The 13,838-nt window shown below is 43.0% G+C and overlaps 1 protein-coding gene across 10 annotated transcripts in view; it reads right to left on the bottom strand.

Annotated features, from left to right (window-relative positions):
• KALRN (kalirin RhoGEF kinase) overlaps positions 1-13,838 on the bottom strand; it is a 758,640-nt gene that overhangs the window by 32,730 nt on the left and 712,072 nt on the right. For all 10 annotated transcript variants that reach the window (XM_077118101.1, XM_077118100.1, XM_077118114.1 and 7 more), the window contains 6 exons: positions 6,838-6,865; positions 6,101-6,272; positions 4,171-4,292; positions 3,633-3,764; positions 1,943-2,107; positions 44-122 (listed from right to left, as the gene is read on the bottom strand). In XM_077118101.1, coding sequence (XP_076974216.1) covers positions 44-122; positions 1,943-2,107; positions 3,633-3,764; positions 4,171-4,292; positions 6,101-6,272; positions 6,838-6,865 — 698 coding nt within the window. The remainder of the gene's footprint in view (positions 1-43; positions 123-1,942; positions 2,108-3,632; positions 3,765-4,170; positions 4,293-6,100; positions 6,273-6,837; positions 6,866-13,838) is intronic.

Genomic DNA, 13,838 nt, shown 5'->3' on the forward strand with positions numbered 1-13,838 from the left:
GTTAAGTGTCCATGAACCAAGCAATAGAAAACTGCTTCTTTACCTTCCAATTTCATTCAGCTCTGTATAAGCTGAATCAAAATTTTCCTTCCAAGAAATGGTGGCACCATCAGCAGCAGCATCTTTGGAAGAGAGGGAATCAAGTTATGAAACTGAGGATGTCACATATTAGAATAAAGAGAAGGTTAATTGAAAATTTCCAGCATAACCCCAAAGGAATTCTCTTGACTAAATATGGTGTCCAACTCAGTGGGAAAATGCCATAATTCTCTAAAATGTTATTTTTAAAAATATCATCCAAGGAAGAACTGACATGACAGAAGCAGACTTCCTCTGGCATTTACTTAGACAAAGGGAAAACTCAGAGAATTAGAAATGTGATTTCTGGATATCTTAAAATAGAAAAAATAAATGGGGAGAGAGAAAAGGACTTTGAAGGCATGGAAAAGCCAGTGAGAGTCAGGGCTGTAGGGGGGATAGGGAGAGCTTTACAGCCAAGACAGGATGGAAAGAAAAGGAATGTGCATAAAATGTTCTCAAAATTTATCTTCTTAAGCCCACAGTTCTCAGGCATTAATGAGCTTATCTGGTATATCGAGTGATCAAGCTTAACTCAAAATATACACCTTAGTAGAATCTTTGGCAGCATTATGATATGGCATGATATGGTAATGTAGTGGTACTGGCAATGATTTACACACACACACGCACGCACACACATTCACACACACATGCACACATGCACTGATATCCCTTTTTATGTTGTCTACTGGGGAACAAGGCTCACAAATAGCAAAACAGGCACAGTGGTCCTCCCAGCAGGATACAGTTAGTGGTCGGGCTGAGAGGAGCCAGGCCACCAGCTCCAGTCTCGGGGCCACAGGTTCCCAGCTCTCAGAGCCCACCATCTGCCCAGAGCACAACACACCTAAGGCTGAAGGTGACTTATCCATATTGAATTCTGAGGAAACTGAAACCCAGAGCCAAGGTTTCCCAATGAGTCATAGGCCCATGGGAACAAAGCCACCGTATGGAGCTGAGCCAGGCTGGTAGTGGGGGTGGCGCTGGAGAGCATTTCAGGATTCTGCAGTGGGGGCTAGAGGGGTGGGGGGCGTGGAGCCCAAGGCCTTAGAGGCTTCCTGAAGCTCCTCTGGAAACTCGGGGATTCCCATAGCCCAAAGAGACACTATCCCACTGCCGCTTAAACATGGTGACTGATCACCAGATCCCCCCCCCCACCCACCACCACCCTTCCCTGCCCCAGCACACACATACACATATCACCTCTGTTGCACTGCCTGTAGTCTCACTATTTGTATACTTCTCTAGGCTAACAAGTTCCCTCTTTTAAAATATTCCTGGGACCAAGATGGCTTAGTGAGATAATGAATAAATGAGCAAAAAAGAACTATGTTTGTAAAATACTCAGGTAAAGCTAGTTACATGTATGTCTTAGTTAATTCTGCAACAGAGCTACATAAAAAGGAGGGTTGGTGGAGGGTGGAGAAACTATCCAAAATCTATCATATAGTGAAATCCTTCAACCAGGTTGCTTTTCACTCGTTTTTAGTTGCTGAGGGGGTCCCTAGTGCTCTGCGGTATGGGGTAACCAAATGAGACAAGTCTTCGTCATTCTTGTCTCAGGAGAGGGGTAGATTGGACAGAAGTGACCAGGAGTCCTGCCTGCAACACCCGGGGAATCCCGGGAACCTTGCTTGGCATTTCCCGGGTTAGGCACAGGCGGCAGACCTAATGTTCTGAGACGCTCTGAGCCACACCTTATGGAAGCAGTCCTCATCAGGCCTCGAGGATGTCATGACTGAAGCCACCAGGCAGACCCAGTCACCACGTGGTCTGTGGTCAGCAGCCAGGACCACTGTACTATGACGACAGCCGGGCATCCTGCCATCACTGCCTGGGCCTGGGCATCGCAGGTACTCACCGTACTCTGGAAGCCGCACGAACTCCGAGGGCTCGCTGGGGAGGCTGATTCCCCAGGGGTTACTGGCGCTAACTCTGAACTGATAAGGACACCCAGGACTGAGGTCTTCAATGACAAGGTAAGTGTCCAAAGTGGAAGCCACGGACTGCTGCCAAGTCTGGGAGCCTAGTGTGCCATTTCCAAGGAGAGCAAAAGAGAAAAAGTCAAAGGGACATTGTTTCAAAGACCTTCAGCAAACAAAGAAAGGAAAATTTGACACAGTCAATGCAAGTGGTGGTTGTGGTTGATGTCAGCTGAACCCCTGAAAGCCTGGGGGCCAACCAAGGCAGGTTTGGGTTTAATTTTTTCCTAAATGGCTGAATAAATCCTGCGGGGTGTGGGAGAAGCTGGCTTTTTGAGGATCTGCCCGTAGATTCTGTTCCCTTCCCAGCGGACCAGGGTAAGAGTGAAAGGCACAGCTAGCGCAGAACCACAGAGGAACGTGGGAAATGTTTAATAAGGTAAACAGAATACATTGTAAATTAATAACGAAATGAAAGAAGTTGGGTGTTTGAAAATGGAAACAAAATGGAAATTAACATGTTCTGAGCATTATATACATGTACTATGCAAATGTAAAATTCTGTGGAAGGTATCTTCACAATTAATTTTCTCATTTAATTTTCTCCCTTAAATCCACAGAAGCCCTATGAAATAGAGAGTATTAATTTTACCTTACAGATGAAGAGACAGTGGCTCAGAATGATTAAACCATTTGCCCAAGAGCACATAAGATGAACTATGACCCGAGTAACGCTGAGGGAAACATGAACTGGGTGAAATGTATCTCCCAGCTCAGCTTGAAGACCTTTGCGCCACGTTGGGAGATATAAGAGTAAACAGTTTAATAAAGATGCAGAAATAAATAGATATATAACTATGCAGGACGATTTACTAGAAGGAAAATGAAGAAGAGTGAACATAGGAGTAATGCAAAGTAGAGGAAAATGAATGATTTGGGCTCCACAGCCAAAGAGCAAACTTTCAATTCAATTCTGCAACTCATAATGTGGTGCAGAGATACGTTCTTAACAGAGCTACTTGGAAGCTTCTAATTTTAACTAACTCTTGGTAATAATTAGGGTTGGTCAAGCTCAGTTGTTTCTAGCTGCTGAAGAATTATATGCACTTGTAGCTTGTAAACATAGCACGTTTTAAAATTACACCATTTAAACAGTTATTATGCATGTATTTTTGCTCTTTAAATTTTATTTATCATGGGGGAGAAAAAGCTCTAATCATACTGCCCTAATAACTATTCTGGGAGAAAGATCACAAATTAGCCAACTAGATGCCTCGGCTCTAATCGTCTCTCTGCCACCTTCTAACTACAACCTCAGGCACGTTTCTCGACTTCTATGGGCCTTTACCTCTTCATCTGTAAAATGGGCCTGATCATCCCTGTCTGGGTGAATGGGGGTGTTAAATACAGAAATGGCACTCTGAAACTTGCTGTGGGTCATAAAAGTGGAAGGGATGGTTTATACCATCTTGAGCTGCTTTATGTTTGAGATCAGAAGGCTGCTATACTGAGTTGGAAGATGTAAGAAGGAACAGCTTATGAAAGATGTGGAGGTGAACAGTTTTATAGTTCAGAAGAGCTTAACGGGAAGAGAAGACAGGAAAAGGGGAGGAGGAGGGGACAGCAGACCTTCTTCTCTGTACTCTACAGTGTAACCGGAAATTGTGCAGTTCCCCGTGCTGGAGGGAGGCAGCCAGCGGAGAATGACTGAAGTGCAGCTTCTCTCCTGGGCTATGGGGCGGTTAGGGGCAGCTGGAACACCTACAGAAACAGAAATTAGAGTCAGGTGCTGCTTCTGCAGAAATTGGCATTTTACACCAAGGTTGAGGGTCACCTAAGGAACCTTAGGTGGGTCTCCAGGTTTCTTCCTATGACTTGCATACCTGGGCTGACCTAACACTGTCCAGGCCAGAAGGAGACCTGGGAATAAATGGTTGATAAGCCTTGCTGTCTGAAGTTCTTCCTCGGCAGACTGAGACAAAACTTGCTCAGGGAACTAAGCACGGGCTTTGCGGCTCGCTACAGACAGCTCAAGGCAAAGGTTCACTCCTCTCCCCATTTACTGGAACTATATTTGGGTTTTTCACAACGGACTCTTTCTTCCCCTAGGTCTTAGGGAGCCTGTGTAAAGTCCTCTTAAAAGATCTGACTAACGAAGAGACTATACCTTGCACTTTAATTGTAGCAGACGTTGATGTGGTCCCGTGGTCATTTGTTGCTATACAGGTATAAATCCCGCTGTCTTGGGGCATCAGATTGCAAATCTTCAGGGTGATTTCACCAGAATCACTAGGAGCACCAAAAGGATACCCATCAAACCCCAGCACTGCATTTCTTGTGGCCTGCCCCATACCCGCCCCTGGGGTGCCTGGGTTGGACTCCTTGACTATTACTGAGAGCAGAGTACAGAAGTCCTGCCAGCTTCCTTAAGACGGCCCTGCAAAAAATGCCCATCATTTGCCTTACTCCTTGGGACCAAGATGGGATTTTAAATGAAGCGTTGGAGGTTAAAGATGATTGACGGGTGGATGAAATTCCATAGTGTTGCCGGCCTTCGTGCGCTGAGCTGGCGGTCCCAGTCCCGTTACCAGCCTGCCCGCCTTGGGTCATCACCTTGCCTCTCAATTACTTTTTTGGGAAAATAATTCTGCCACATGCACCTCTCAAGTTTGTTTGTTTGTTATAAATAATTAAGGAATAGGATAAGGAATAAAATGAGAAAAGAATTAGAACATGGTTTGAAAAATCTAAAATCCTATACAAGTAGAGGCCTGCGATATTATTATTATTATTACCAGTAGCAGTTTTGTCCTAAAATATTTTCAGTCCCACCGCTAAATAATGAGTGCTGTAAGGAACATGGAACAGTTAAAGCATGAAAATGTTCAAATACTTCAAATTCTACATCTGAATCCTCAACATAATTAACTGAATTAAGTAAAAGGTAAATTCTCCCACCTAAACAGCTTCCCCATATGTCCAGTATGGGATTTAGGAAACTCACAAGGGAAGAGCTGCTCTGAAAGGGTTAAATACAACCCGGACTTTGAAGTCCAGTCTGTCTGCTCCCTCCCCAAGGGCTGTGACAAAGCTGGTGACCTTCCTGACCCTCCCACAAGCACTGGCTCTCACACTAAGCTCCTTGAGTCCACGGAAATTTTATGAGCTGGTCAGGGAGTTTCTGCCGCAAATACCAAATAATGATGGTCTTTTCCCAATTCACATGCACAGAAATTTTGTTAACGGAGGAAAGCTTCTTTGTCTTTGGTTTTTCTCCCATAAATATTTCTTAAGCATTCTGGGTCAGATACTGATTGTCTGGTGTAAACAGTAACATATAATAAAGTCCCTAATCGGTAGCGATACTAACAACATGGCTGGGAGACACGTTTTGTTAAGTTTTGTTGAATGGTCTTGTTGTGTAGAAGTGTGCTTCTGGCTTGCACACTTTGGAGCAAGTTGTTTTTTTTTTTCTAAGAAAATGGCTCTTAGGTTAATAAAGGGATTAAACAGATCATTATTTCATCAGATTCTGAAGGCACCATGATGTCTGGAGTTGAGGACCAGCTCTTACTACAGGTCTGGAGGCATTCCCACTTCTCCCAATAAGGAATCCTTAGGGAAAAAACAAATGTGGAGCAGTGATGTAAAGGATCTTTGAAACTATGGTTCATATTTGACCTGAGTTGTAAAAGTTCATGCTTTTCTTTTCTTGTTTAATGTGGGCTCAGAACAAACTCTTTCCAAACCAGTTCTGCCTGCCCCAGGCATTTCCACAAGATGCCAAGCAGCATGTGAAATGCGCTGGCTGGACACGGCTGTTGGGTGGAGGGGCAGGCAGTGCGGTGTGGAGGGGCAGCAGAGGCTGTGCCTAAAGCTCCTGGCTGGGGGTCAACTACCCTGTGGGACTGTGCAGCTCATGGTTTTTAAATCAATCTCCCTCCTATCTAAAGGCAAGGACTTGAGCAAGACTAGGGTTTAGCGCAACCCTTCTTTTGGTGAGGCTAAGGGGTGAGAACGTGAGCTGTGCCCCAGCTTTGGCCCCTCTGGGCCACACGAGGGCGCTGTTGGTGCCGATGCTGGGGCAGTCAGCTTACCAGGAGGAGACGGTATATGTGGCCGAGCTGTTGTCGGTGTCCAGGATGTTTTGGTCTGGACCCTTCCAGGTGATGGTGGGCTTTGGCCTCCCACAGACTTTGCACTGCAGTGCCACGGTGTCCCCAAGCAGGCAGGTCACATCCACTAAGGGCACAAGGAATTCTGGGGCCACTGTGATCAAATTGACATACAGTCAATTGTTCAGAACAAACTGAGAATTAAGCAGCCATTTTATAAAACAGCACTCTCATCCCCCACCCCCGTTGTGTAATAATGATTCCATAATCTGCAGTTTAACAGTCATCTATGCCCCCTCCCCTGGAGTCCATCCCAATTATTACTCTAATCTCGCCCATCCGATTTCTTTTTAAATTGTTATTACCTTTCATTTTAAAAGTTAAAAAATTTTTTTTTTAGAAAAATAAGGAAATAAAGATAAGGAAAAAGGAAAAACAAAGCTCTATAATGTCACAGTCCAGAGATAGCTACTGTGAACATTCTGGTATGTGTCCTTTTAGACTTTATATAAAGAAGCTTTTCCTTACACAATTTGGATCCCATTATCCACATCATAAATTATAATATTTTTAACCAAATAGTTTTTATAAATATCTTCTCTTGTCCATAAATACATAATGATGTCAATATTGTTTAAAATCTCCCTATCAGTGCTGGGTTGCCATAGTACTTAGACAATCTCCACATTCTCAATTCTACCTCTTAAAATTTAACTCACCTTCCTGGATGAAATTTGGATTCAAGATCTGAAAAATACAAAGAAATAGAAAATTGCTTATTTCCTAAATTACTAAAAGAAGACAAGAGATTTTTACCCTATGGGGTAAAAAAAAAAGTGCAATTTAGGGAGGTGATGCATTGGCCAACTTTGTTGTTTGCAACTGTATCACTATCACATTAACAAAATCCTTTTTCAATAACAAAGGGCATTTGATTTACTTTCCTATTCAGTTTGGTTGTTCACATTTCCAGGGGATGGGGAGAAGCAGGGCTTGGGGCCCCACACAGGGTTATTGAGATGCCTAAGCTCTGCTAGCAGAAGCTGGACTTTCTGCCCTCCAGCTCCCCAGTTGCTCTCCTTCCCTTTTAGTGCAACAAAACCCTGTTCTCTTTCTGTTCAATATGCACAGTTTAACTCAAGTAATTTTATGACACTGATTCTTTCCAGCATTACCAATTTTCCAAAACAGGGGATCTGAGACCTATCAAGCTGAAGGGTCATTTGAAATGAACTAACCCAATGGTTTCCTTTCAAATGTTTCTTCCCCCCAAATAGGAGAAACTTAGTTCAAACATCTAAATGCAGAGCTTCTCTGGTTAAAAGGAAAAGGAGGGGAGTCCTATGTACTCATCCTGCATCAGTACCACCTTCCATGGCCCAAGCCTGTATAGGGCAATTTGAAAAGCACTCCTAATGGGTCTAACTAACATTTTTGTTGAGAATACTGGTGAGAATACTGAAATGTAGACCGACTGAGCAACTTATCTTACTATGTCATGGTTGGTTTGAGTTGGAAATGCTGGAGTTCTTCACACATATATGCTGCCTCTCTTATGACATCCTTCATGGAAGGGTGAACATTCTAGCTGACTAGCCATTCTGGAAAGTTGCCTCTACTTGTCAGGATGGGCACACTGATTTTCCCTTCATCTTCTCTACAACCTCTAATCATGCAAGCCTGGGGCATAAAGTCTGCTGTGATGAAAGAAACATCGGCTTTGAATCGGAGAGGCTGGATCACTTCTTTTGTTTTCTGTGATTTTATGTTACTTAAAATTTCTTAACATTAATTTCCTCCTCTATAAAATGGGAGGAACAGCTACTGCAAAGGGCTAACAAAGAGATTCAATGAAATAATGTATATTAAGTGTTTAGCATACTGCTTGATCAATAACAAGTACTCAATAACTATATAAATAAATCCACAGAGGAAGAAAGATGATTAATTCTAATCCATCTCCCTTCTCCGCAACAGCCTATTATTAAAGTGACTTATCTCTAGTAGTTTATCTCGCAAAGTTCTATTTTTCTTCATAATGAAGCCAGAAAACTCATGGGCCTTACAAAATAACCCAGTGGGGTCATTTACATGTATCTCCCTATTTATCTGAATGTGTTCATATATGGTTTGTATGTGAGCCCTTTAGAACAAAGATGCCATTTTCTTCTTTCGGGTTATTTTTCCTTTGGGTTCCCCTTTGCCAACCAAGTGCCCACTTATGCCACCCAAGTTTTTCACGAAGTGGCTTGGGGTAAATCCTTGCAACGTCAAGTTCTGGGGCTGAGTGTCCAGGAACTGACCACTGCTAGTGCCCTCTGCTAAATTCAAAAAGCCACTCATACCACCACCCAGACTTCCTTTTAAAGCAGTGGTTTTCAAACCTTGACCTGGGCAGCTTTTTATAAAAGCCCCATGCCTAAAGATTCTATTTTAGGGCCACGGTGGCTCAGCAGGCAAGAACGCTTGCCTGCCATGACAGAGGACCCGGGTTCGATTCCTGGTGCCTACCCATGTTAAAAAAAAAAAGATTCTATTTTAAGGGGTGTGAAGTGGGGTCCAGGGATCAGGTGAATCAACATGCAGCCTGGTCTGAGAAACAATGCCCAAAGTTCCTCTCTATTCAAGGGCCCTGACCTCGGATAAACTGACTTCCTGCACCTGAGGCTTTTCTGGATGGGGAGGAAGGATGCACTAGAACATTTGGGAACTTGTTACTGCTCTGCCCACACCTTAGAGATCCCCTTTAGATGAAGGAATGCTGGATCACAGAGGAGGGATGCAAATTGCCCAGGTGAGCAATTAAACTACAGAAACATGGCAAACAGCACCATTTCACCAGGAGGAGGTGCTATTGAGGCTATAAATTTATCTGCCTGGCTTAAGTAGGGCCAGGAGAATGACATGAGAGTCAGTCATTTGACAGCTAAAGAAAAAACAAAACAAAAAAACCCAAAACATTTATTGAGCTTGTCTTCTGCTCCAAGGCCTGTGTAATGCTTTATGGATAGAGATGATTAAGACGTAGCCTTTGCCTTCAGGATTTCTAGGTCTTTATTTGAATCTGGAGTGATTTTTTTTTTTTTTTTGCTTCCTTTTTCTTACCTGGGTTTCCAATATTTCATGGTCAGCATGTTTCACTTCTACAATTTTTTCTTTTTTTTAAAGAAAGGAGCAGTCAGACCTATTAAATTGCAGGCTCTTTATGGCCGGGAACCATTTGTTATTTGTCTTTGTGCTTCAGGCCTCTAGCCCAGGGTCTGCAGCAAATTGGGCATTTAATACATAGTCGCTGGACAAACGAATACCTCTGATCTCATTTTAGTTCTCCCAAGAATTTAGGACTGGCACATAAATAGGAACTGGAACTAGGACCCAAAAAATCTATAAAATAATTATTTCTGGTTTGTCACTAGTAAAATTTTACTTGAGCATGTCTTCAAACATAGTTGGTAGCAAACTCGTTGAAAAATGATTTAAAGGACATATACTCCACAGCCTCTGAGAAAGGAGGTTCTTAATGGCATAGTGTCCAGGAGAGACTGTAAACTCTCGGGGCAGGCGCAGCATTTAGTCTTGAGGCCACATCCTCTTGCTTTGGACAATACTCTTAAGCAATTCAGGACTCAGTTTTATCTGTAAAAAGGGGATAATAATTCCTTCCTGGAAGGGTTGTGTGATGAAAGGACTCCATAAGGCTGTTTGATGAAGATGTATGGAGTTGACCACTTGGCTGGTAGCAACCAGGGAGGGAGTGAGGCACATGTACTTGCCACCCTTAGAGGGCCAACAGTCCAAGGGGGAAGATGGAATTAAATGACAGTTGCAAAGTGTCTAGGAGAGTGCCTCGCTGATGTTAATAATTGGTCTCAATAGACTTGGAGCACTACCTTCTTCCCCATCCCACCTACACACAATCAGTGCGACTCTGGGGTAAAAACACGATTGGAGAATGCTGCCAACCTCATTCAATGGCCTGCATTTCCCATCATGCCGGGAATCCACAGGCAGCAAGACACTGAGTCCACACCAGAAGTCACAGAGAGAGGGCTTAATGTGGAAGGGGCACAGTGCAGGTTCATATGCTAGACAATTTTAGTTGGGGTTTTATAAAACTGCACTGTAGCAGTGCATTTCTAAAACAGTCCCCCAGCTGCTACTTAGAGAACTTCTTACCTTATTTCTATTTCTCATCACATAAACCCAACTGTGTAAAGTATATTATTAAACACATGCACAGATTAAAAAGGAAATATTCCCAGTTTGAATATAGACTTGAGTGGGGAAGTTGGAGAGAAAGGTTGCCAATAGAGCTTAATTGCAGAATCTCTGTCAGGAAGGGACCTTAGAAGCCATCAGCCTGTATTCCTCTGTCCCTTGGTGCAGGTGGGGAGAGCCCAACTCGGTACAAGGTGTGACTGATAATGGTAATGAAATGTGCTAGTATTACACACTAGACACAATCTACTCCTCACAGACTCCTCTATTTGTTCTTTCAAAACTTGGAAGGCAGTACAGAGCACGTATTATTTATTCCCATTTCCTAGATGAGATGGAGAAGTGTAAGGTCCTAGAGTGTGACACAGGACTAGATATGAAAGCTCTTGAATTTTAGCTTTTTCCACAATAGCATTTTTCCACTATAGCATTCGGTACAGAGGAGGGTTTGGGGAAAAGTGTTGTGAAACTTTGTCATCGGTGCCAAGGACCTGCCTGCTTATGTTTCCTCCCCGCTTCCCCTCCATCCCATCACTACACAGTCCTCCTTTTTAAACTGCTCCAGCAAAGACCAAGAGCCGGGGCAAAACCTAATTTCTAACCCTGACTCTGGATTATGCCCAGCGAAGGTATCGCCGTTGCTTTTCCTCTTTCAGCTGTGAAGCAAGCAGATTGGAGGAGAGCCGTGATTCCTTGCTCACACTCTGACTACCTCCACATGTGTCTGTGGCTCTCTGTGGACTGCAGGGCCCCTGACGGCGAGGAACCTGCTGCCGCAGTCACTGCTGTTGCCCCAGAGCCTAGCACAACACCTGACAGCACGAGTATCCTCTCAGTGTTTGTCAAATCGATAGAATTTTAAAATGGTGGGATCCTAATTTGGGGAAGAAGTGCTGAGAAACTATTTTCCTATTTCCGTTACTTAGAAATGTGACCTAAGCAAGAATCTCACTCGTCAGTCAGGGTCTGACTCTGTACACTTATACAGGCTGGTGCTTCTGTCACTCTGATCATCTGCTGCCATGTATCAATACAGCTTACCGACATGTTATTTTGCTTTACCAGACTTTAAATCCTCCGAAGGCACTAATCTTTCATATGTTTTAGGTTCCATGTTTAGTACCAATGTGTCTTGCACATAGCAGAAGACTATTTGCTGAATCAAATTAACTAAGGTCACTCAACTGGTAGACTAGAAGGTACGTCTCCTGATTACCTTGTCTAATGATCATGGTTGTGCAGAGACCTGAGGTATGAGCCTAGGACCTGGGGGATTAATCATAAGCCATGCCATGTTTCTTGAAACTTGATCTTTTCCTCCCTTGGATACACACTGGGAGTCAATGTAAAGTGGTAGATAGGAAGGAGGAGAGAACTAGAGTCTGAAATGGAAGTGGTAATGGAGAAAACATTATACTCTTTGTATAAAATGCATATGCTCTCTCTCTGGGAGAGAACAAGTGAATGCATGGCAAAACCAAGATGACGAGGCTGGTATAGACAGGGTGGGAAATAAACGTAGGAATCTGGTTTTATTTTAACAGCAGAGGGCGCAGGTGGTTGTGCTTCCTCTTAGGAAAAAGAACCACCACAACGGTCCATCAGCAACTTAGTTTCTTCCTTCTGGAGAGAAATCCGATAGTTTTCTTGATTTTTCTACAAAATGGGAAGATGGTGAAGTAAGAGGGAAGATTACAGATGAAATCAATCAGCGCTGAATAAAATAAACTGAGTATTGAGAAAATCTTCAGTCTGGTTTTCTAGCCAGTCTAACTCTGAGACCTGACAGTGGGGTGGGGCAAGATTCCAGCTGTCTAGAAAATCAGTTGTCAACTGATTCCAGAAGAAAAATCCCCCACTCCGCTTTATTCCAAATACCTTATCACCAGTCACAAAACTCAGTTCAAAACTACATATACTGAAGAAATAAAAATGAGTCAAAATAAACTCAAATCAAATGTCCTAAACCCAATCTGAGCTATCTAAATGAACCACAATGTATATACTTTGCCTCTTCTTTCTATAGCTCTTGATTTCACGTGAATATATGTTCAGAGCAGGAAGGGAAAGGATTTTAGATGATTTTACATGATGAGATTTGGAAATAAAATGAACAGTTATAAGAAGAGTTATTTTTAAAAATGTAGATGCAATTTCAAGTTTGAAGGTTTAACCTTCACATGTTCAAAATGGCCAAACCAGATGGTGTTTTATAAATTTTTAGAAATTATTCCTATCTCTGCTCATTTCTAAATGACCATAAACAAGCTGCAATGAATAATGTGTAAATACAATATAATTTCAAAGCACTAGAAGTAAATGTTCTTTGATCTAGTTCCTTAACCCATAGGACCATCATTTTTAAAGTGTGGAAGAAGTTTGAAGCTTGTTATTATTGAAACAGTTTATTTCCTCATACAATTCTATGAGCAATAGACCACAAGACATCACGAGGAGAGCTGGGGCAACCAGGGAGTGTTCCTTGTCGCACCTGCTCCTCCTTGTCCTCTGGTTTTCTCTGTGCCTGCCTTCTGGGATCCTCTGCACACCCTCACTCCTCCCTCTTTCTCCTGTGCCCTCCCAGCTGAGAACAACAGGCTTAAAAACCAGGGCTGCTCATCTGTCTCCCAAGTTGGCATGGCAGCTCACACTGGAGATGCAGACATAGAACACAGACCAGACTATTAGGGAGACATACATGTAAATGAATAACCGCAACATGGTGGCAAATCCTAAGAGAGAAGTAATTACAGCCCATGGTGGAGAAGAAACAGTGAGCAAACACCGGTGGATCATGAAACACCTACCATGTGTCACCTGTTGTGGGGAAAACAGAGTTCTCTCCTATTGAAAGGGGCCAGTAATCTAATCTGCTTTTTACCACCCACTTCACCCCACTCCACCATGTCTCCCCTGACTTGTCTCTCAGCAGTGCACCTCTTGTAGTTAGGGTGCTGGATGTAAAGGTGAAAAGTCAAGTGAGAGCCTTTAAAAGCAGTCAACACTGGCTGGATATGTGCTCTTCAGCAAAGTGTCTACTAACTAGTTTATGCATTATTTGGTAGATGTTCACATGGCAAAGTCACATTTCGCATCCTCACTGCTTCACACACCCAGATGGGATGCCTATAACAATTTGAATGGAGACTCCTGGTTTTATAAACTGCTCATTACTAATCCTACATGGTTGATATAATTGACCCTACATTCAAAAAAAATTCTTCTGAAGAATTTCACATATAATATTAGATAAGCAATGGATTGGCCAATATTTATTTGGTTGAAGTAAAAAAAGGTAGAAGAAGGAAGAGGAGGAGAATGAGGCAGATTGGAGAAAAGGAAAAAGAGTAAAAGTAAATAAGGAGATGAATGGAAGAAATGGGAGAAAGGGTGAGAGACGAAAAATATGTAAGAGAACAGGAGAGAGGGCTGCCAGTGGAGATGGATTACGGAAGCAGAGAAAACAGTTTCCTAGTTGGCTCCTTTCATTCTGCACCCATTG

The sequence above is a fragment of the Tamandua tetradactyla genome, chromosome 10 (assembly GCF_023851605.1).
Source record: "Tamandua tetradactyla isolate mTamTet1 chromosome 10, mTamTet1.pri, whole genome shotgun sequence".
NCBI classification, from domain to species: domain Eukaryota; kingdom Metazoa; phylum Chordata; class Mammalia; order Pilosa; family Myrmecophagidae; genus Tamandua; species Tamandua tetradactyla.